Below are 24,071 nucleotides of genomic sequence, written 5' to 3'. Positions count from 1 at the left end.
GAGAGATACATTGAACACATAACCAAATACTCTACTTAAAACAGATTATTTCAATATCACTCCCAATACTCAGGTAATCAAGGTCTCATTACCTTCAGGGACAGACTCTGCCCACCGAGGGTCAGAAGCTGGGTAGTCATCCACCAAGTCCACACTGATCTGGGTCACAGCCTTGTCTAGTTCAGAATCAGAACCCAAGTCAGAACGAGAGGAAAACAGCTCATCAACCATCATTTGAGCACGACCTACATCCTTCCTGCACAAAAAGAGGCAAAACATTTCAAAACTTATCACAGAAAAGAATATGGAATTAAGGTCCCATGTGTTAAGTTGTAGCCCAAGCACTGTGTGTAACGTTTATGTAACTAAAAGGATAAAGCAGCCAGGTACTGGTGGCTCACACCTGTAATCCTAGCTACTTAAATCTGAAGACTAAGGTTTGAAGCCAGCCTGGGCAAGAGGGTTCGTGAGACTCTTATCTCCACCAAACTACTCAAAAATAGCCATAATTAGAGCTGTGGCTCAGTGGTAGAGTGCTACCCCTGAATGAAATAAACTCAGGGACAGCACCCAAGTTCTGAGTTCAAGACCCAACACTGGCATATACATACACACACAAATTTACTGTGCAGTCTTAATTCATAAAATATTGGGTCTTTACAGCATGCTAGGCTCTGGACACCGAATGCTGAAGTCAGTCCTAGACTTTATAAAGTCTCAGACAACTGGAAAGCAAGGGTACATCTGTGAGAAGCATGAGGACAGGTATAAACAGAGGGCTACAGAGCACACAGAAGGGAAAACAAACTGCCACGAAGTCCTTGGAGAAAGTTCTGTGTATACAAGGCTTGATGTAGAAGAAGAGACCAGGGGAAGATGGGGAGAATGTGGCAGGTATGCACTTGTGCCCATCAGCTCTCAAGGAAGCTGTGCCTCCGAAACCTGAAGCAATCAATGAAAGAGGAACAGATCACGCAGGAAGGACAGTCTAGAAGAGAAATTCTAGGTCAACAAAGTGAAGGACAGGTAAGTTCTCACAAAGGAGACGCTTTAAAGTTGAAACAAGGTAGAGCCAATAGCAGACAAGGAGAGTGCCAAGCGGAACAAGCATGACTCATATTCAGAAGGGACAAATCAGAAAATCACAGCACATGATACCCTGTAAGCCACAGTGTGGGGTTTACAATCAAACCCAAGGAACCTTTGGAAAGACTAGGGGATTAGCTATCACAGTCTGTTCTGGTTTTCCCAAAGACCTTTCCAATTCTATGATGTATGGAGAAGGTTAGATGGCAGACAAGGCAGGATAAACAAAAACCCAGTTAGGAAGTTCCTACAGAACTTGGGGCTGAGAATCCATTTCAGAAGCAGCATGACCCTCCTATGAAGATTCTGCGTCCCCAGCAGTGGCATGAATGTGGCTCGCAGGAGTGAAGAGCACAGCCATGCTAGATGTCTTGTGATGCTGCTTCAGAGACTGCTCACAGATGCAGGCTGAGACCATGTCCCTGATGGAGACCTTAAGCTGATGGCACTGAGTTGAACAGGCTACCACACTCACCACATTTATGCCCACATTTAAAGCCTTAAGAGGCGAGACCGGGAATGAGGACTTTTGTAGACAGGATTAGTTAAGAAGGATTTGAGTGGGCCCTAACATCTGATGTCTAGTCCTAATAAGGTTATGTGATGACAGTTACAGTTTGCAGAAGTCATGTGACAATGGAAACAGAAGCAAGCCACCTACAAACCAAGCAGCCAGGACAAGTGGGAAAAATTCCCCCCCCAGGGTCCAAAAAGAGCTGACCCCCTTATTTCAGGCTTTGGTCTCCAAAATTCTGTTGTTCTAATTCAGCTTATGGCAATCTGTTTTGGTAGCTACAAGAAACAAATTTAAGAACTATATACTTGCTACATTGTTAATGAGAATGGTAATTAAAACATAAATGTGCAATTTAAAAAGTAATCCAATTTTTAAAATAAGACTGATAAGTAAAAAAAACCAAAAAACAGCCGGGCGCTGGTGGCTCACGCCTGTAATCCTAGCTACTCAGGAGGCTGAGATCTGAGGATCGCGGTTCAAAGCCAGCCCGGGCAGGAGAGACCATGAGACTCCTATTTCCAATAAACCACCAGAAAACCGGAAGTGGCGCTGTAGCTCAAGTGGTAGAGCGCTTGCCTTGAGCTGAAGAGCTGAGGGACAGCGCCAAGGCCCAGAGTTCAAGCCCCATGACCGACAAAAAAAAACAAAAACAAAAAACACTACTAGTACTTACTGGGTACCAATGGCTCACTTCTGTAATCCTAGCCACTCAGGAGCCTGAGATCCAGAGGATCATAGTTTGAAGCTAACTAGGGCAGAAAAATTCACAAGACCTCATCACCAATTAGCCAGCAAACAATTAGGTAAGAAGTGTACCTCAAGTGGTAGAGTGCCAGTCAGCTAGCAAACTGAGTAAATGTGATGTCCTGCACTCAAACTGTGTAACTGGGAAGGGGGAAAAAGAAGTTTACAATTTTTTTTTGGTCAATTGTAGGGCTTGAACTCTCTACTACTCACCACTCTGAGCCACAACTCCACTTCCAGTTTTCAAGTGGTAAGCTAGACAAACTGGAGATAAGAGTCTCATGGGTCCTTTTCTGCTCAGGCTGGCTTCAAACTGCAATCCTCAGATCTGAGTAGCTAGGATTACAGTGTGAGAAGTATGAGCCACTAGCACCCAGCCACTACTTGTGTGTGCACACGCATGTGTGTATGTGCCAATACTGGGGCTTGAACTCAGGACTGAGACTTCTTGTCCACTTTTTGTGCTCATGGCTGGCACACTACCACTCAATCCACACTTCTATTTCAGCTTTTCTGGTAACTGGTGATGGAGTCATGTGAACCTTTCTGCTCAGGATGGTTTTAACCATGATCCTCTGGATCTCAGCGTTCCTAGTAACTAGGATCCAAGTAGTTAGGATTGCAACCAATGCCTGGCTAAGACTGCTACTTAATAAAACAAAATCACTTTCTCAGGCAGAAAACTTAACAAGGTAAAGTTAAACCATGCAGGCACTCAGAGCCTAACTTCAGTCACCTCAGTAAAGAGCTTCTATACACCATTCACCAGTTTATGGGGTCAGGACCTGAGGACTGGAGCAGCTAAGATATTACATGCAAACAAACCAAAACATTATGTACCTGCAGTACTGCAGAAAAGCAGCTTTCAGTAGCTTCGTCTTATCTTCCTGTGCTATAGTTTCCTTCTTCATGGAGGTCTCAAAAACTATACTCTGCAAAGAAACAAAGAGGTGAACATCCCAGAATATTCCCAATGCTGAAGAATTAGACTACCCAAGAAGGAAGATACCCCTACAAGCTGTTAGCCAAAGTCTACATGACTTTGTTTATATACTCAGAGAAATGTAACAATGTATCAAAGTACCAGACAAATGACCAAAGACCTATAGATAAGGCAATAACTCAGGGATTATACCATGAGTAAAACTGTTTAGGGATTTACTTCATCATGATCAATATAACCTTTCAAATCTTTCATAGGCTTTCTATTATATAGCTAATTATAATGTATACTATAAGCATTTTGGATGATGAGATTAAATAGCGATTTATAAAAATTTTAAATAAATGGAACATTTTAAGACAGCTTTAGAACATGCAGGAGAACAGCTATAACCACATGATTACAAAACAAACTTTTAAACACATTGCTTTGGCTGGCCCCAATGAGATGTGCCTATCATCTTGAGTTCAGGGCCTTACTACTACACAAAAAAAAATCACAGGAGGCTGAGATCTGAGGATTAGGATTCTAAGCCAGTTTGGACAGACAAATTTGAGAGACTCTCATCTCCAAACCAGCAAAAAACTGGAACTGGATGTGTGGCTTAAGTGGAAAAGTGCCAGCCATGAGAAAAAGTTGACTGAGAGCATAAGGCCCCCAGTTTAAGCTCCATTAGCACATACCCTCCCCACCAACCCAATCAAGCAACAAAAAGCCCTTTACTTTCTGTAGAAATGATATAGAATCATTTTAATTTTGAGTTACAAAAATAGTCTACATACGTTGGGGTCAGTATATTGGGGTATTTTTCATCTGAATAGATTTTGAATAGGTTTTCCTATCCAAGCTGGCTTGAACCTGCATCTTCAGATCTCAGTCTACTGAGTAACTAGGATTACAGGCATGAGTCTCTAGTGCCTGGCTAGAACTGAGGTTTTCATTCCAAATCTCTAAAACTGTCAGATTATGTGAAATATATGAATAAAGTACTGATAAAAAAATATTAAACAACTAGGCGCTGGTGGCTCACACCTGTAATCCTAGCTACTCAGTAGACTGAGGATCAATGTATAAAGCAAACTGGGCAGCAAAGTACGTGAGACTCTTATCTCCAATAAACCACCAGAAAACTGGAAGTGTCAATGTGGCACAAGTGGTAGAGCACTTGTCTTGAGCTGTAGAGCTGAGAGACAATAGACAATGCCCAGGCCCAGAGTTCAAGCCCCATGACCAACAACAACAAAAAGTTAAACAGCCTGGCACCAGTGGCTCATAACTATAACCCTAGCTACTCAGAAAGCCCAGATCTGAAGATTGTGGTTCAAAGCCAGCCCAGGCAGGAAAGTCCATGAGACTCTTACCTCCAAGTAACCAGCTAAAAGTCAGAAGTAGAAGCTATAGCTCAGAAGTAGAAGCTATAGCTCAAGTGGTAGAGCACTAGCCTTGAGCAAAAGAACTCAGAGATAGCACTCAAGTCCTGAGTTCAAGCCCCAGGACCAGTGCATTAAAAAGAAAATAACAGTTAAGCAATCTTATGGAAACTTATTACCTCATTGCTGGGTCCAGCAATGGAAGACGCCAAGGACTCTTCTAAGTCCTCTGCCAACAGGGACATGCTTTCCCTTGAGGTGATAGACACTAGACCATTATTTCTAGAGAAAAGGACAGGAACACCACCATAGGAGCCAGCACCCAAAATGCCATCTCCTGGAATAGAAAAACAAACAAACAAAAAGAGGACACAAGTAGCACAACACACTGTTTAAAATTAACCAAGTGAGAGGGCACCTATACATGTGCGTGCGCACACACACACACACACACACACACACCCCAGAGGACAATCTGCTGTCTAAAGCACACACACACACACACACACACACACACACACACCCCAGAGGACAATCTGCTGTCTAAAGCGCGCACACACACACACACACACACACACACACACACACACACACACACACACACACACACGACAATCTGCTGTCTAAAGCCCAACTCTCTTTCTCTCTGTCTCTCTCTGTCTGTCTCCATCCCACCATCGAGGCCCCATGCAAGAATCAGACTCCATGGGCTTCATTCTGTGCCCACACCTGCATTGCCCTCTGCATAGCCCCTCTGAGCAGAACATCTGCTGGACTTGTCTGAACTACCCCCAGCTCCAGGTCCAGGCATCTGGGATTTCCCTTGCTAGGGGTCTAGACCACATAGGTGAGGAGAAAGTCAACCTCACCAACTAGGATAAACCATTACTTCTTTCAGTGTCATTTCTTTTCTTCTTGGTCACTTACCCTGGGAAAAATGTTACTATTTTGCCCATAAGTGTAAAGGTTTGGGAACCCTTTTCCCTTTGGTTTTCAGATGGGCTGTGATGTCAACAGTTGTACCCTGGTATTAAATATCACCATGGCACTTAAAAAGAAGTAGGCCTAAAGCAATGCCTATGGGAAGATAACAAAACGAACAGGAATGACTACCAATCATGCCTCTGAAAAGTGGCTACAATACCTTGTGCAGTGAAGACAATTTTCTCTGGGGGGAGAGAGGACTTCCCAGTCCCCGTAGAGCATATATAAACTGTATTCTCAGTGTATAGGTAGGCTGCCTGGCTTGAAAAATTTGGGACCATCAATCGACATGTAATGAGATCTTCAGACTGAAAATTAAATTAAGATTATATTTAAGAGAAATGAAATATACGGCAAAAATAAAGGAGGGGGTAACAATGCTTGATAATATAATTTTTACCTTACTCATGTAACTGTAACCCTCTCTGTACAGTATCTTTACAATAAAAAATGTATATTAAAAAAGGAGAAATGAAATAAAATACTTACATGATTTTATAGTCACATTTTGTCATGACACTACCCCATAAAACATGATAAAATGCTAAGTCACTGATTCTCCTGTGAAAACCTAAATACTACCCAAAGTGATTTATAAAATAAGAGACAAGAGACTTGCAAATATTGCACAGGGAGATTTGTATATCTTCAAAATCCCTATGCTGAAACCTACTCTCCAAAATTCCTAGAGGATGTATTGGCAGGTGGGGTCTTGAGAGGAGGCTGTGAGGCCTCTGCCCTAAGCAGCATTAGTGCTCTCAATGGGCATCCCACAGAGGACAAGAGAAACTTCCTCCCTGTGAACACACACAGCGAGATTAATCTAGGAAAGCAACTAACACCAAAAGTAAGAGAATTAGCAAAACATGGGTTGAAGGCTGGGAGGCTCAAATGAGTCCTACTAAGAAAAAAGATTTAAAAAAAAAGAAAAAAGAAAAAAGATTCAAGACAATCAGTCAGACACTGTAATACAAACCTAAATGCAACGAATGAATGACAACTACCACCTTGGCCTCCCTCATGAACATGGGTCCTTAGCAACATACTCAGTTGCTGTCCACAGCTCACCTCATGAGTCTGCCTTCTCAGCTTAGAATATCTCTGAGGAGTTCCTAGCACCAATGCCTACAAATACAATCCCTTTTTCTGTAATACACAGGGCTCAAAACTGAACCTTGTAGTATTTCCAAGCCCTGTAGAGAACCTCAAAGAGCATGACCTCCGAGAGTGCGGAATGGTTTCAGCAGTCAGTGTGTTGCTGACTTTTGTGACTGAACTTACCTGAAAAGGTGGGCTATACTGGGTGACTTCAACAGTGACTGCATCAGACTTTTGGGAGCCATTATCTTCTACAGTTATCAAGGAGTAGTAGATGAGGCAGGGACTGTCAGCAGGGTGCCAAGCTGCTGCCAAGACCAGGAGCCCATCACTAGCCAAAAACAAAGAAAACCACAGCCTCTTTGGAAACAGCCTGGAAGTTCTTACAGACTTAAAAACACACTCACCACATATACTAACAATCTTACTCCCAGTTTCTAACCCAGTGGAAGCAAAAGGTCTGCTCAGATGAACACATACTAAACTGAGAAAACCTAATGTCTTTTTTTGTGAGCTGTTCTTGGGGTTTGAACTCAGTGCTTGGGCATCGTCTCTGAGCTTTTGTACCACTTGAGTGACAGGTCTTGTGGTGTTTTATGGGTTAATTAGAGATACAAGTCTCATGGACTCTACTGCCTGGGCTAGCTTCCAACAACAATCCTGAATCTCAGCCTCCTAAGTAGGTACAATTACAGGGGTGAGGCACCAGTGATGGGCTAACCCAACATTTTTCAACTACTGAATAGATAAATAAGCCTGGTGTACTCACACAATGCAATACTATTTGGCAATGAAAAGAAACACATTATCAATTTCAAATGCACTAAGTGAAAGAAACCAGACTCAAATCTGTAATTCAACAGAATTCAAGAAAATTTTTTCTCCAGTTTGGAATGTGTTGCTTGTGTCCTAAAGGCCTATAAGAACACTGCATAAGGAATGCTGGAGTGGGGTCTCAGAGGAAGGAACCCTGGGGTTTCCCTTCCCACATAGAGCACTGGTCAACCAGTCCTGAAGTGCCTATGAAGGCACTGTGTGACAACCAGTAAGCATGGTACCATGCATCGTGCTACAACGCAGAGACACAGTTAACAAATAACATCCTTAGAATGATGTGAGGACCAGTTTTCCTTGACATCTTTGTAAAACAAAACAAAACAAAAAGCCTTATTTGAAAGTCATGAAGCTGGGCTGAGAAGTTGGCTCAGTGGTAGAGAGCTTGCCTTGCATGCATGAGACCCTGGGTTCGATTCCTCAGCACCACATAAGCAAAAAGAAAAAAGCTGGAAGTGGCGCTGTGGCTCAAGTGGTAGAGCGCTAGCCTTGAGCTGAAGAGCTGAGGGACAGCGCCCAGGCCCAGAGTTCAGGCCCCACGACCGGAGCCCCCCCCCCCCAAAAAAAAGTCATGAAGCTATTTTAATAAAATTCTGAGAAGTAATAAAGGTGATAAATTTATGATAAAAAAGTCCAAGGTTTAAAATGAAAATACCTATGTGGAATTTACCAGTATTTAGTAAAAGAATTTATAAGTCTGCACACTGAAATATAGATTCAGGCTGTCAGATTGTAGCACTGGATAAAATAGGGAACACTGTTAACACTCAGGACAGGTATTGCTCCCAAGCAGAAGACACTCACACAGGGGTTGAATTCTCCATATGTCTGACCACAGACCTTAATAACCTGAGAGAGCAGACTCATATTAGCACAGGTAAAGAAGGTTTGAGGAAAAATCCAAGCTTACTAAGACTGAGGCTGTCACAGGACAAGTGGGAAGCAAAGCTCCCGAACAGCAATTCCTAAGCACAGTTTGTTCTGTCCCCCATTTTATCTGAACACTCACTGTGAAACCCACAGGGGCTATGTATAAGCAGCGTGCTTCTATTTCTAAAAATCCACTACAGATAGGTGAAAACATGTACACTGTAAGTAACCAAAATGTTTGTCAAGGGAAGTAAACACTACTATTTCAGCTCTCTGGTAACTTTTAGAAGGCTTTCAGACTAAAGAAGGAGGCGCTGGGGGTTTAGCCCAGCGGAAGGGCGCGGGCAAGGCCCTGGGTTCGGTCCTCAGCCCTGGGGAAAAAAAAGAAGGAGCACAATGGACTGGAGATGTGGCTCAGTAGTAGTGCCAGCTGTGAGCGAAGGAGTAGTACATTAAGAGCCCAATAGCATAAAGAGAAACTCACATAGAGGTAACTACTATGCTATCCCTGCATGCAAAATTAGTTACTACACTAAATAAAAACACAGTAAACATTGTTATCAAACACATGAAAAACAGTCTTTGATTTTTTACTTTTTCTGGAGACAGTGTCTCACCATGTAGCCCAGGTTTAACCAGTACTTGTTATCTTCTTGCTTGGCCTCCCATGGGCTCCCATGTGAGCCACCACACCCAGCCTCAGCATCGTTTATAAGAGGAATTCACTGTAAGCATAAACCATGACCAAGTTCTCACTGTACTATCAAGACAAAGCCTAGTCCCATTCTTGGCCTGCTTAGCTTAACCATCAGCTAAGCCACCAGAGCTCCCTCAGAACACAAGTGCCCAATGTCACCACAAGACATAGACTACAGCTTGGAGCAGTCACAAGGACAGCAGAAGGGCAGTCTTGGCGTCACCTGAAGACAAAGTGAGGAAAGAGCTGCTCCAGCTGAGAGTAGAGAAGCGGCAGTTCTTATAGACAGCCGCCCTGGTAAGAGCATACTGCTTTCAAGTGGGAAAGCCTCCGTTCTCGGATGAACCAGTGCCTAGGTGACAGCAAGACTGCGCAGGAGGCTGAGCAGGGCTGAGAATGGTACTAGCAGCTAGCATAAATGACTTCTCAAGTAAGTTGCTATGGCTTAGTGCTTATGTTTTACAGGACAGGTGTTTGAAATCTGGCTTCCCACTTACTAGGTAGGCACTTCACTGCTGAACCATCTAGTCTGTAATCTAATTTCTTTACAACAAATTCACTGCTTACCAGTTTTGTTTCAAGTCCAAATAGCGAATGTTGACTCCTTCTTTAATAGCTTCATAGTTGCTTTCAGATCCCTGGATGGGAATATCAAAATGTAAGGTTGCTAGGACAGACTTTTCACCTCTGCATCCTGGCACCCAGGGAGGTGCCACCACAGCTGTGGCAGCAGTTGTGGAGAGGAACATACACTTGAAACCATAATTTAAACAAGTAAATACTTAATCAGTAAGTTCCAATATAGGTTGGGATTGAACCCCCTACTACTTCTGCTTATTTGATGGTCCTACCCTCTCAGATTATATAGAAATGTGTTCAGATAGATAAGGCAGGAGGACTGGTGTGGTGGCATATACCAGTAACCCAGCACTCAGGAGAATCATAAAGTTGAGCCTAGACTAGGCTAATTAGCAAGATTATAAAAAAACAACAAAAAAATAAGCAAACAAAACAAAAATAAGGAAGGAATATCATCATACACCATAAACATGAGCCAGAAACATAAACATTATTGTTCCTCACCCAAATAGCATCAGTGATGTTTTCCTTTAGAGCTCGATGTACATCCCAAGTGTGTGCTAGTTTCTCTGAGGAGTCATCCAATTCCCATTTACTGATGTTTGAGTTTGTCAGACTATAGAAGCTCGAGTTTCCTTTGTCCCAAAGAACACCAGCCAACTGCACAGTGAAGGGAAAATGCTTACAAATTGGATTCTAGCTGGAATCTTGAATTTCATGCTTTATGGCTATGTAACTGTCATCTCCCCAGAATCCCTCACTCAGGATTTGAAGAAGTAAAGTTCCTGAAATAGACCTTGAAAACAAAGTAGGACCTCCACATGCACAAAGAAACAGAGCACAAAAGAATCAGGAAGAGAAGAGCTGGGGGATGGTCAAGTTACCATGTCCATCTTCAGGGAGCAAGTCCTGTTAAACCGGAAAACAATAAGGCCTCTTCCTTTAAAAATTAAGAATGCAGTTTGTTTGCATGCATAAAAATACAATAATGAAATGTTAGAATTGATTTAGAAAGGGGGAGAAAGGTAAGGGAGAGTGATAGAGAAGATGAGATTGAGTGGAATACATTGTACACATGCCTGCAAATGTCACAATAAAACACCCATGTACCTCCAATGTATGCTAATAAAAAAATAAGAGGGGCTGGGAATGTGGCTTAGTAGTAGAGTGCTTGCCTAGAATGTATAAAGTCCTGGGTTTGATTCCTCAGTACCACATAAACAGAAAAAGCCAGAAATGATGATGTGGCTCAAGTGGTAGAGTACTAGCCTTGAACAAAAGAAGCTCAGGACAGTGCCCAGGACTTGAGTCAGGACTGGTTAAAAAAAAAAAAACCAGGGCTGGAAGGTGGCTCAGTGGTAGAGCGTGTGTCTTGCATGCATGAGGCCCTGGATTCGATTCCTCAGCACCACATAAGCAAAAAGAAAAAAGCCGGAAGTAGCGCCGTGACTCAAGTGGTAAAGCACTAGCCTTGAGCTGAAGAGCTGAGGGACAGTATCCAGGCCCAGAGTTCAGGCCCCACAACTGGACTCAAAAAAAAAAAAACAAGAGAAGGATGGGCAAGAAAAGTAACTGGGATAAAGGGTGTTCTCCAAGTATGCACAAGGTTCTGAGTTCATTCTCTAGTTCCAGTAAAAAAAACAACTAATTAAATACATATGGAAGTAAAAAAAGAATGCGAAATTAAATATAGTAGATTCTTGTGTGTAAGACTATAAACCCAGTAAACAAGCAAGTTGTTGCCCATGCCTTTTGAGCAGAGCTGTTCTTAAACAAGTCTGGGGGGAAGGGGCATGTGTGAAATTTGTCGTGTGTGATGTTGGCTGACGGACTTACAAAGTAGTAACTGACTTATGAAGCAGATATGTGTTGTCTAAGCTGGATGTATACAACAGTCCTGAGCAAAGGAAGGTCTTGTCTCTATATCTGTCTCCAAAACTCTGGACAAGGATGGGGAAAAAAGGGCCAGCAGTAGGCAAACTGGACTGGAACAGGTCCCTGGGTAAGATTTACCAGAGTGCAGACAGGCATACAGACAGGAACAGGAAGCCAGGGTGAAATGAGCCGTGAAGGAAGCACCTGGCGATTGACTGAGGCACTGTACAGGAGAGGGAGACCCAAAGAACAGTGTCATGGCTTTAAGCCTCATCATCAGCAAACTAGACACAGACTGTATACTTCATAGCCTGTCATAATGATTACGAGAGGGCAAATGCAGAGCTGCTCGAAGAGCAGACACTCCCCAAAGCATTACCCCATTACCCTCCCTTCCCCAGGCTGAGTGGGGACAGCAGTCCAGTCAACAGGTATAAATGCAAGCCATTTTCAGAAGGTCTGGGAGGAAGGATGTATTTCACATGAAGGCTAAAAAGTCAAATTAATCTTTAAAAAACACACTCTAGATTTTACATGATGGCTTTGATTTGTATGGAGCCAATGCCAACTTCCTTGTAGCTTTCAACTTACTGGCTTTACTTAGAAACCAAGTTTTTTATTGTAAGCCAGATATATTTTTTTGATGGCATTCTTTTTTAATTTAAATTTTATTGTAAAGGTGATATACAAAGGAGTTACAGTTACATAAGTTAGGTAATGAGTACATTTCTTTTAGAACAGCGTCCTTCCCTCCCTCACTTTCTCCCACTTTTTCTCTCTTGACTATAGGCACGAGTGCCTATAGTGCTTATCACTGTAAAATTGGTTCACTCTTTGTCCCACCATTTCTGTGATTTACCTTCCCTTCCCCAAATCAGATAAACTTAATACAAGACAAAGGGTACAGAAATAAAAAACAGTGACAACAGGGAATAAAACAAAGGAAAAAAAGAAATAACTGAAAACAGTACAATAAAAAACCTTGTTTCCATTTCTTGGAGTTCATTTTGATAAGAAGACATTCTTCATTAGTATTGTATTTTATTTTGTCAGTCATACGGCTTGGACTCTGGGCCTGAGCACTGTCCCTCAGCTCTTCAGCTCAAGGCTAGCACTCACCACTTGAGCCATAGCACCACTTCCAGTTTTCTGGTGATTAACTGGAGCTAAGAGTCTAACGGCCTTTCCTGCCCTGGATGGCTTTGAACCTTTATCCTCAGATCTCAGCCTCCTGAGTAGCTAGGATTATAGGCGCGAGCCACCGGTACCCGGCTTCATTAGTATTTTAGGGAAAGCTCTCTACTCCAATCTTAACAAACTACCCAAACTGGTACCTCTTTCCCTCCATTCACAGAAGATAAGCGTAACCAGACATTTTATACTTACCATGAGGTCACTACTTGGAGACAAAATTCCAAAAAGGGAAGAAACACGGCGACCGATTCCTGAGAGCATGCCATGCCCCTGGGGCAAGGTGTGCTGGTGAATCTTCCCAGAGCTTTCAGGTATCAACCGGATCAGCTGGCATCCAACTGAGGACAAAATAAAACTTCCTCCCTGTAAATAAATAAGGTGAGATTAGTTTAGAACAACAACAATAAGTTCAGGAAAACAATTATGATCATGAGAACTAGTGAAAAAATGGTTATAGTGCTTGAGGCATAGCTCAAGTAATAGAATACTCACCTATCAAGTGCAAGGTCCTACCTTCAAAATCCATACCAGAAAAAAACTTCAATTCAGAGAAAAAAATATTCCCATGTTATACAAATCTAAATGAATAAACCCCCCACTATTAATAAAATATTTTAAGAACTTATTCTACATATAAAAATTTCTATATAACTAGTAAAATAACTAATAAAAATAATGTAAGCTGGATGGGGGGAGGGGGGTAGAATGGAAAGGGATGGGAAGGGGAAACAAAGAGGAGGCAACAATGCTTGATAAGAAATGTACTCGTTATCTTGCCCATGTAATTATAACTGCTCTGTACAGTATTCTCACAATAAAAAAAATAAAGAAAGAAAAAAAAAGAAAAAAATAATGTAAGCTAATTTAAAAAACTACAACAGAAAATTTCCTATTTTCTTTTTTCTTGACATAGGGCTTGAACTCTGGGCCTGGGCGTTGTCCCTGAGCTCTTCAACTCAAGGCAAGTGCTCTACACTTTGGGTTTTCTAGTGGTTAATAGGAGATAAGAGGCTCATTGACTTTCATGCCTGTGCTGGCTTTGAACTGCAATCTTCAGATCTCAGCCTCCTGAGTAGCTAGGATTACAGGCTTGAGCTACCAGTGCCCGGCTTAAATTTTCCATTTTCTGAATCTGATTTTTAAAATTATAGGTGGACCATATTGCAGCTCAACAAATTAAATGTTTTATTTCTTTGGTATAATTAGAGTAGATGCTTGCATGCATGCTTTAGCGTCTGTTTCTAAGCTACTCTCGTAAAGCAATCTTAAGGAGGTTAACACCGCTCTCTTCTACTGGACAGGGTCATGTTAATCCTATGAGGGAAGCCCGAAGCCCCTTTCACCTAGCTGCTCTCAATCACAGGCCTTCATTTTTCTGTTCCTTGTTCTTATTTAATAGTCTATCCTTCCCTGGACTCCTTGGCCAGAACCCCTATTTTCAGTCATTCTAATTTCACTGCCAGTCTGAGCCATGGCTTTCCCATAAATACAAGGAATTTCCCCCACACCTGCACTGCAGTCAGAAACATGCAAGTCTTATCGCCCCCCAAATCCACACAGGTCTCCGTGTAGGTGTCCTCTCCAGCAAGGCTTGGCCAATAGCGGATGGATCCCTCTCTGGTGGCAACCATAACAGCCACAGCCTGAAAACAAAATCACAGTCCAGTCAGTAACCACATAAAAGAAGGCTCTACTACCTGGGAGTCTGACAACAGGTGATATTAGACACAAGAACTGTTTCAAAACTGGTAAAAATAGTCTAATTGGGTAATTGACTTTCCCTCCTTTGCATGGTTCTATGAATTTTAACATGTGGAGTGTAATTAACCGCATACCATAAGGGTATTGAACAGTCCCGCCATCCCCAATCCCCTTAGTGCTGTCCCTTGTAATCATGCCCTGACACACCTTAACCCTAGCAATCCAGTGCCCACAGCTGTAGCCCTCTCTGAGGACACAGAACAGTGAGATCACACAGAGGAGCACAGCAGTCAGACTTTGCTCCTTAGCCGAGCTGAGACTCATCAAGGCAGCTGTAGCATCTGAGGTCCATTTCATTTTGCTGTTGGTGTCACCCATCCCTTGAGTGTAGCTTGCTAAAGATCTGTGTAATTCCTAGCTTTGGTACCACCTTCACGTATAGTTTTGTGTGATTGAGGATCAAAATTTGAAGCCAAACCCAGCAGGAAAGCCTGTCAGACTCTTACCTCCAATTAAATACCAAAAGAGCCAAAGTGGAGCTGTGGCTCAAACAGCAGAGAACTAGTCTTGAGCACAAAAGTACAGGGACAGCGCCCAAGCACAGAGTTCAAGCCTAGGATCAACACAAAAAATTCCATTGTGGGTGTCAAATTTTCTTGGTCCATTCATCCACTGTAGAGCATCTGGGCTCCTTCTATAGCTTGGCTACCATGAATAACGCAGCAAGGAATATAGATGTGCAAGTATATCCTCACCTGTAATATTCTGGATGCTCAAAAGTGGTATGGCTGGGTCACAGGGTAGTTCTATGTTTTTTTTGCGGAATCTCCAAACTGTCTTTCAAAGTAGTTGCACTAGTTTATGCTCCCAACAGCAGTGTAATAAGGTTCTTTTTCCTGACATCCACAGCAGCATTTATAACAATAAATGTATAATGATAAATTTGTATTCTTGATGATGGCCAATCTTACTAAGATGAGATGGAATCTCAATGTTCTCATTTGTATTTCCTTTAGAGATGCTGAACATTTCTTTTTGTGTTTACTGGCCATTCTTACTTCTTCGACGACTGCATTTAACTCCTTTGCCCATTTATTATATTTGGTTTATTTCTTCTTTGAGAGTTTAGTTTCTTGAGCTGGCTATTAGGCCCTTGTCGGATGTATAGCAGGTAAAGATCTCCCATTCTTTAGGCTATCTTTTTAGCTTGGTAACGATGTACTTTGCTGTGCAGAAACTTTTTAGCTTGATGCAGACTCATTTGTCCATTTTCTCTCCAATCTGTTGAGCCCTTGGAACTCTACTCAGGAAATCCCTGACTGTGATAACAACTTCTAAAGTTTTTCCTATTCATTACTGCAGTAGCTTTAAAGGTTTCATGTCTTGGTTAGCTTTTAGACCACGTACCTGAACCGAATGTGTTTCACCTGAGGCTGCAGAGTAAGACAGGGCCACCAGGTCAGTGCTCAAGTGGAGATCACTAAGTGGCAGCTGAAGCTCCTTGCAAACCGACAACTGCAGAATCAATCAAACAGAAATTCTTTCACATTAATGCTTGGAAGGCCAAGATATTTCTTCCCCTCCATCATAAGCCATTCTTAGAGGCTCAGTTACCAGAAGTGGTCCTCAGGACCTGCAGCAGCTGAATTTCACAAGATAAACCATGCCTACCCAGCCCAGCCATGCCCTGCTCAGTCCCCTGCTCTCCCTGCTCTGATAATAAAAGTAGCAAGGGGGCTTGGGGGACAAGAGGGCCCTACTGTTGCAGATTTCCCAGGGCCTTTGAGAGGATGAGGCTGGTTAAGGAGAATGGGTTGGTCCATGACCAAAGTTCTGCCAGTGGGGTGGTATACAAGAAAATAAAGCATCATGAAAAGGGCTGCCTCTGCTGGCATCACTTCCACAGACATGGTGGGTATTAAGTATGTGGTAGGACCAAACAGAGTAAATGCACAGGAAAAAAGTCTCTGTGTGGGGGTTGGGGATTTAGCTCAGTGGGAAAGTAGTTGCCTAGCAAGTACAGGGCATGCATGTGCACGTGTGCATGCATGCGCAAATACACACACACACACACAGCAACTAGGACCCTATGTGCCTAGGTAAAGTGGTATGTGACAGGAAGCAGAGGAATGCAGTGGATAGACTAAGTCCATTTTCCAGAAAAGGCCAAACTATAAGGAAGAAGATGCTAAAGCTTGGAGCAGGTTAAGCTCAGCTGCAGAACCAAGAGAATTCACCTGGTGAGAAACTCAAGCTTCATCTTTTACTATGAAGACAGTGACACCACCGAATCTGGTGCTCTGGGGTTTTTGGAAGAGAAGAAACTACAGATGTCCATTTTAAAAATTATTAAAAGAGAAGACACTTTTTCTTACCAACATACAAATCTGTATGCATACTCAGTACCTGACATCACAGATAATGCATAGACTAAGCTTTTACCTTAGTCACAGGTGACGGAGTAATCTTCCAAATGAGGAGTTTCTCTTTGCAAACCAGATAAGCCCATCCACTTTCATCCACAAAGACAGACAGTGGATCGTCAACTAAAAGGGAAAAATGAGGTATGCAATTAATCTTAAATTGCAACTGTTTAAATTTCCTTATAGCACATGCTTCAACAGAACAAGTAATAAAAATGCACAAAAAGATTAATTCACTACAGCCAGATGTGGTGAGGCATGCCTCTAATATCAGCTACTTGGGAGATTGAGGCAGGTGATGGAAAGGTAAGTGCAGTCCAGGTAAAGTTAGTGTGAAACCTTCAACAAAATACAAAGGAAATGGATATGTGGTTCAATGGGTACCTCCCAGAATGTGTTGAGGCCTTAAGTTCAAATCCCAGTACTGCTCAAACATGAATTACAAAAAAAAAAGGAAAAAGAACATAGAAAAGCACTATTCCAAAAAAGCACAAAGGACTAGAGGTGAATCCTTAATGAAAGAACTGAAGCAATGGAGGGCACTCGGCACTCGCAGTCTCTCTATTCTTACTCTTAGGCACTCTTTTTAAGTTTGTGTTCACTGCCCACCCCCAACTCCTACACCTAGTTCTCTGTCAGCAGAACGTTCTAAGTAGTATGAACTGATACACACAGCTCCTAAGATACTACATGGAATATATTAATGAAGGTGGAGCTCCATCTTACTCTATTATTGCTTTTTTATTAGCTTACATTAGCTGTACAAGGGCTTCATTGTAACATTTTCACACAAATACAAATCATCTCTCTCCCTTAATGCTCTCCCTTATTTCCCTTTCTTAAAATAGTTTAAACTGATTTCATTGTTCAATTTATACATTAAAAAACAAACTACTCCAATTACATTCCTCCTCATTCATTCCCATGGTTAGCTACTCCTTTCCAGTTATTTACCCTTACTGCATTATTAAACCAATAATGCAAAGCACTAGGCTTTTGGCTTTTTTATTTGTTTGTTTTGCCAGTCCTGGGACTTTTACTTAGGGCTTAGGCACTGACCCTGAGCTTCTTTTGCTCAAGGCTAGCTCTTTACCACTTGAGCCACTGTGCCAACTCTGGCTTTTTTATGTGGTACTGAGGATCAGACTCAAGGCTTCCTGCGTGCTAGGAAAGAACTCTAACCCTAAGCCACATCCCCTCTCCCTGCCACACCTGTTTTTGTTAAATAGTTAATCTTATACCTGATCGACTTTTGAAATGGTTCTGAATTTTGCAGAAATGACACAACCATTAAAAACTTAATGTGTTGTGTTAAAATAATTGATTCTCAAATTTATATCTCAATTGAGTGAAAAATTAGCTAGATTCCCTGTTCCTCTCCATAGGTGAAAGTATCCCGGAGAAAGGCAATGGTCAACCTCTATGCCAGACCCAGGTTTTGTCTGAATTGCTAATGGGAGCAAAGATGCCACTTACCCTCAGCCATTGTTAGGGCTTCCATGACTTTCACAGGGAGAGATGATCCAAATGTTTTTACATCATAGTTCACAAACTCCATTATGGACTGGTGTGGGACTGTCCGTGTAGGTGTTCCTCTAAAGAAAAGATGCCATATCAAATAACTCTACTCACATATTGACATTTTCTACTATCTTAGTCTTTATGCATGTGATCACAGATTTTTGGTAACAAAATGATGCAGTGTACCAGTGAGGAAAAAGGATCATGTGTATTGTGAATACCTGGCTTTCAGATCCTATGTTCAGTCATTGAAATGTATAAATATGTCTCTTCTCAGGAAATCAGTACTTAATTTTCTGCCAGTACTGGAGCCTGAACTCAACACACTCTCATTGGGCTCCCACCCAACCCACTCTCAGCTGATGCTCACCACCTGAGCCCTGCCTCTAGCTCAGCACTTTGAAGAGCACTTTTCTAAACACATGGGTATAGTATATTCCCTTATAATCCTTCTTCTTTAAAGGACTGAATAATTTTTTCTTTCTTTCTTTCCCTCCCTCTCTCTCTCTCCTTTTTGCCTTTCTTTCTTTCTTTTTCTCTCTCTCCATTCCTTTCTTTTCTTGTGCTGGTCCTAGGGCTTCAACTAAGGGTTCAGGCACTTTCCCTGAACTATTTTGCTCAAGGTTGGTGCTCTACAACTTGAGCCACAGTTCCACTTCTGGCCTTTAGGTGGTTAACTGGAAATAAGAACCTCACAGACTTTCCTGCCCAGGCTGGCTTTGAACCACAATCCTCAGATCTAAGCCTTCAGAATAGCTAGGATTACAGGTGTGGTCTACCATTGTGTGACTGAATAATTTTTATATATAAATTTTAACAGAAAGTCAAAGACTCAACATTTGTTGTTTTCCTGTAAAGAAAATTTACTATTGAAAGATGAGCAGAAGAAACTAATGAGGAACACATGTTACCTGCTTCTGAAGTTCTGGATTAGTTTAAACAGGAGGAAAAGCAAAATTCCATTAGTCATATGGATTGGTGCTCCTACTTGTTCTTCAGAAGACTTTTCCCCATAGCAGAACTACAAAGTTAAATTTTATTGCCAAAAGCCCTGCAATTACCAATAAACAGTCCCAAAATAGTTGTGTATCAGACCCTAAACAATTACTCAGGGGCTATGAGATCTGTTCTTTTTGCATGTGTGTGTGCCAGTCCTAGGCCTTGAATCTAAGGTCTGAACACTGGCCCTGAGCTTTTTGCTCAAGCCTAGCACTCTATCACTTGGGCCACAACTCTACTTCCTGCTTTTTGGTGGTTAGTTGGAGTTATGAGTTTCAGGACTTTCCTGCCCAATCTGCCTTCCTTCAAACAGCCTTCTGAGTAGCTAGGATTACAGGTGGGAGCCACCAACACCCAGTCAGCTTTTTTTTTTTTTTTTTTTTTTGATGGCACTATTTCAGTTTGAATTCAGGGCCTCACCCTTGCTAGGCAGGCATTCCACTACCTCTATCTAGGCTTTTTTCATCCAGGTTATTTTTTAGATAGAGTCTTGCTGCTTCTTCCCAGGGATACAGCTAGATGTCAAAATGCCCGTTTTAGGCTTTCTGTGGTAGCTGAGATGACAGGTGTGTACCACCACACACAACTTTTTTTGTCCAGGTGAAGTCTTGAATGCTTAGCTGTGGCCTGACACAGTCACTCTCCCATTCTCAGCCTCCGAAGTAACTAGAATTATGTAGGTTTGAGCAACTAGTACCCATGAAGGCTCCCTACAAGAGGTCATTTCTCCTTCCTTATTTGAATTGTTATTATTATTTTCTCCTGTCTTACTGATGCCAAGGCATTCCAGAACAATACTAAGAGTATGAAGAGTGGGCTGGGTACCAGTGACATACACCTGTATTCCTAGCTATTCAGGATGCTGAGATCTAATGGTCTCTCTCTCTCTCTCTCTCTCTCTCTCTCTCTCTCTCTCACACACACACACACACACACACACACACACGACCAAGGTAATGTGAAGGGTTTTATTTCATTTTAAGTAACTGACCTTCAAAAAACAGATTTTGTCTTTTATCCAGACAATTTTTCATATTTCTACTTGATAAGGTATAGTGTACAAAGATGAAAACATTTTCCTCCCATTCCTTGAGAATTTGGAAATTAAGCGTATTTCTATTATGGTAACATAATTATCTGTATTAAGGTTCTGTAAGAATCTGCTCTCTTTGACATAGGATATAATAGAAACAATGATATTACCAAGACCTTGGACTTGAGGATATACATACATATCTGAAGAATGCCTTGTGTGCTTTCTTAATCTTGAGAAGTTTAAAAGGTGCAATTTAAGCTGGGCACTGGTGGCTCATATCTATTAATTCCAGTTACTCAGGAGGCTGAAATCTGAAGATCGCAGTTCAAAGCCAGCCTGGGTAGGAAAGTCTGTGAGATTCTTATTTCCAATTAACCACCAGAAAACCAGAAGTGGCACTATGGCTCAAGTGGCAGAGTGCTCGCCTTGAACTGAAGAGCTAAGGGACAGCGCCCAGGCCCAGAGTTCAAGCCCAATGACTGACCAAAAAAAAAAAAGGTACAATCTGAGATTGCTTAACAAAATTTCCATCAAGGGTTAGAGATCAGAGTAGAGTGCTTCTCTAGTGCATTTACTTTTGATTTGATCTCCAGCATTGAAAAAAAGTTTCATCAAAGGCCAATCACTATTCTTGCTGCCCTTATATAATCAGGTCTAATCTGATGAGAATGAAGTCATTACTCTGATTATCTGATAGAAGTAGGAGAGAAAAAAAATCATTTTTGAAGAAGAACTTGCAGTCTTGATAACTTTCTCTTTCTTTCTTTCTTTCCTTTTCTTTCTTTTTTCTACCTGTAGCCTGGACAGGATCCTGAATTTTCTAGGTTCTATCAGTCCAATTTTCTTCATGGGACCAGGAATAATTACTATACTCCTAAGGCCCTGAAACTGGACAACTCAACATAAATCTCAAATTAAACCATCCAATGTCATAACCAGAGACATTTAAATTGCAAACCAGGATAAAAAGTGGATCATAAGGGGCTGGGAAGTTGGCTCAGTGGTAGAGCACTTGCTTTGCATGTCTGAGGCCCTGGGTTCGACTCCTCAGCACCACATAAGCAAAAAGAAAAAAGCCAGAAGTGGTGCTGTGGCTCAAGTGGTAGAGCGCTAGCCTTGAGCTGAAGAGCTGAGGGACAGTGCCCAGGCCCAGAGTTCAGGCTCCACAACCGGACCCCCCCCCCCAAAAAAAAAAGTGGATCATAAATCATGCTATGGACAGCTTTCCCAAGTCCTCAGAACAAGAAGCCTAGCACAATGAGAGGCTTGCCAAAGAATTTTCTCTCTTGTTCCTATTATTAACAGGAATATGCTGTGTTCTAAAATCAGGAGTTTCTGCAGATGAGATAAACTTTGAAACATTAAACTCAAACCTTTACATGACTTAAGACATCCTTTGGTCCACCTAGTGGGTAACTCTAACATCTCCAAGGCAGCCATGCAATCATTCAAATTGTACTCGTGGTCGCTTTACAGAGTTAAAACTTCTAGGCCCATTTGTTCAATATTCTTCAATTTAATCCTGTTTGTGGTACACTGTAAGAATTGCTAGGTAGGCTAAAACTTTAACTCAGTGATACAGTGCTTGGCTAGCATGTACAGGCACTAGGTTTGATTCCCAATACTGCAAAATGAAGGAATGAAAATTTCTACCTAGTAAACAAGGAAGAAACTGCAGTTGCGGAGACTCTAAAGTTTTCACGAGGATTTTAGTGAAACACAGGGTCAAAGGGTTAAGGACCCATGTAAAAAGGAGAAACATTTCCGGCTCCTCATGCAGGAAATGGAAGTTAAAGATGCCTTGCTAACACTTCTTGTTGCCCACAGATAAATACACTGGGTATCTTACAAGCTGAGTTGGAAAAAGAAACACGGAACACAGTCTTCATTTAAAACAGATTGCTCATCTGGCTCATTCGGAGATGCGTTTGGTTCGTGGGCTACCGGCAGGTAGCCATCCATCAAATGTCAAACAGTTTGGATAGAACAATGACAACCATAACAAAACACCACAAAGAAACGTGTGATCATGATTGCACTGTCAACTGTGGACGACTTATTAAGACTAGAACACCAGAAAGAGGGTAGTAGCATAAAATGCCTGCATTTTGCTCTCTCACCTAGAGAGAGCTTAAGCTGAACTAGGAACTGGAGTTTCTGACGCAAAGAGCTGCGAGTCAACCGATAACCCAGTCCAAGTAAAGCCCCGTATCCTTCCCAGTGCCCGCCCCCGCCACGCACGGGCGAAGGGCCGAGTCCGCAGGGCGAGACCCGGCCAGACGACCACCTACCTACCTGGAGCTCAGGGAGCTCCGCCGGCCTACCGGCGAGAAGAGCGCCGGGGAGCCGCCGGCAGCCCCCACAGGCAGACCTCGCCTGCCGGCCGCGCGGGGTGTGGACGCTGGCCCAACTCCGGCCAGGGGGGCTCTCCTGGGCCCGGGGCCCGGGGTCCGCGGAGAGGGGACAGCCGGGAACATGACTGCAGAAGGCCGCGGCGGACCGCTTCAGCTTCACCACAGAAGCGCGGGCCTTGCGCGCTCGGAGTTGAACGTCCAGGGGGCGGGGAGGCGCTTGCCGAGGACTTTAAGACGTCACACGTCAAGACGTCACACGTCAAGACGCACCGCCAGGACCCCTCCGCGACGCGACGCTCCAAGCCGGGGGGGCGTGTTCCGAGGGGGCCAGCGAGCGCACAGCGATGACGAAAGCACCGCGCCCGGTCTTTGAGGGAGAAGGAGGACGCACAGCGTTGATGTCAAGAAGCGTCGCCGCGGGGCGTGGCTGGGATGAGATGGGCGCGCTGGAGCGCGAAAGGCCCAGCTCTTGCAGAGCGAGCCCGGGGATGTCAGCGGTCTGCAGTCTCTGCGAGGCTGTGGGTCTCGGGGTCTCCGGGGTGGGAGGCCGGGGTTGTCGTGGGGTTTCTGGGACGGAGGCCGGGGTTCTCTCGGGGTCTTTGGGACCGAGGCCGGGGTTGTCTCGGGATCTCTGGGACGGGATACCGGGGTTGTCTCGGGGTCTCCGGGACGGGAGGCTGAAGGGGCCTCGGGGGTCTCTGGGACGGGAGGCCGGGGCTGTCGTGGGGTCTCCAGGACTGGAGATCGGGGTTGTCTAGGGGTCTCTGGGACGGGAGGCCAGAACTAAAGCACACCTGATTTGGTCTAGTATCTTCTCTCTCTACTCTACCTGAAACTGCACATACCCTCAATGCTCATTAATTCACAACTTGCCTGTGCTTATTTCCTCTTCTGTAAAATGAGACAACTCACAGGACTCTCAGAGCAGCAAATATGGTGATGTGCAAGCACTTAGAAACCAAGTGGTGCCACAACAGTGCTCGCTACAGCACTTTTGTAGCATTTGACTATTGTTACTAATTTTGCCTAACTCTCTCCCCCACCCCACCCCACCCCTCAATACTAGAAGCGCTTTAAGGGGAGTCCTGAGTCCTGTCATCAGCTCCTGGTCCCTGGCAAAGGTGGCTGCTAAGTGAAACAACTAGACAGCAAACACTGGGGACCCAGCTATCTCCCACTAGGAGGAAGGGGTTCCAGCTGTGATCCCTACTTGCTTTTGTTAAATTGTTTCTTTATTCCCAAATCT

The 24,071-nt window shown here is 43.2% G+C and overlaps 1 protein-coding gene across 1 annotated transcript in view; it reads right to left on the bottom strand.

Moving 5' to 3' along the window:
* Nup133 (nucleoporin 133) overlaps positions 1–23,016 on the bottom strand; it is a 46,646-nt gene extending 23,630 nt beyond the window's left edge. Inside the window, exons 1-13 of the mRNA XM_042685934.1 lie at positions 22,767–23,016; positions 18,392–18,510; positions 16,935–17,038; positions 15,900–16,007; positions 14,300–14,434; positions 12,984–13,154; positions 10,227–10,382; positions 9,711–9,781; positions 6,926–7,073; positions 5,805–5,952; positions 4,840–4,997; positions 3,188–3,279; positions 93–256 (exon numbers count right to left, since the gene is read on the bottom strand). Of these exons, the coding sequence (XP_042541868.1) occupies positions 93–256; positions 3,188–3,279; positions 4,840–4,997; positions 5,805–5,952; positions 6,926–7,073; positions 9,711–9,781; positions 10,227–10,382; positions 12,984–13,154; positions 14,300–14,434; positions 15,900–16,007; positions 16,935–17,038; positions 18,392–18,510; positions 22,767–22,948 (1,756 nt within the window). The 5' untranslated portion in view covers positions 22,949–23,016. The remainder of the gene's footprint in view (positions 1–92; positions 257–3,187; positions 3,280–4,839; positions 4,998–5,804; positions 5,953–6,925; positions 7,074–9,710; positions 9,782–10,226; positions 10,383–12,983; positions 13,155–14,299; positions 14,435–15,899; positions 16,008–16,934; positions 17,039–18,391; positions 18,511–22,766) is intronic.
* Positions 23,017–24,071: the final 1,055 nt, after the last annotated feature.

This window comes from Dipodomys spectabilis, unplaced genomic scaffold (assembly GCF_019054845.1).
Source record: "Dipodomys spectabilis isolate Male_0828 unplaced genomic scaffold, ASM1905484v1 ptg000096l, whole genome shotgun sequence".
Classification (NCBI taxonomy): domain Eukaryota; kingdom Metazoa; phylum Chordata; class Mammalia; order Rodentia; family Heteromyidae; genus Dipodomys; species Dipodomys spectabilis.
This window is presented reverse-complemented; position numbering and strand designations above follow the sequence as displayed.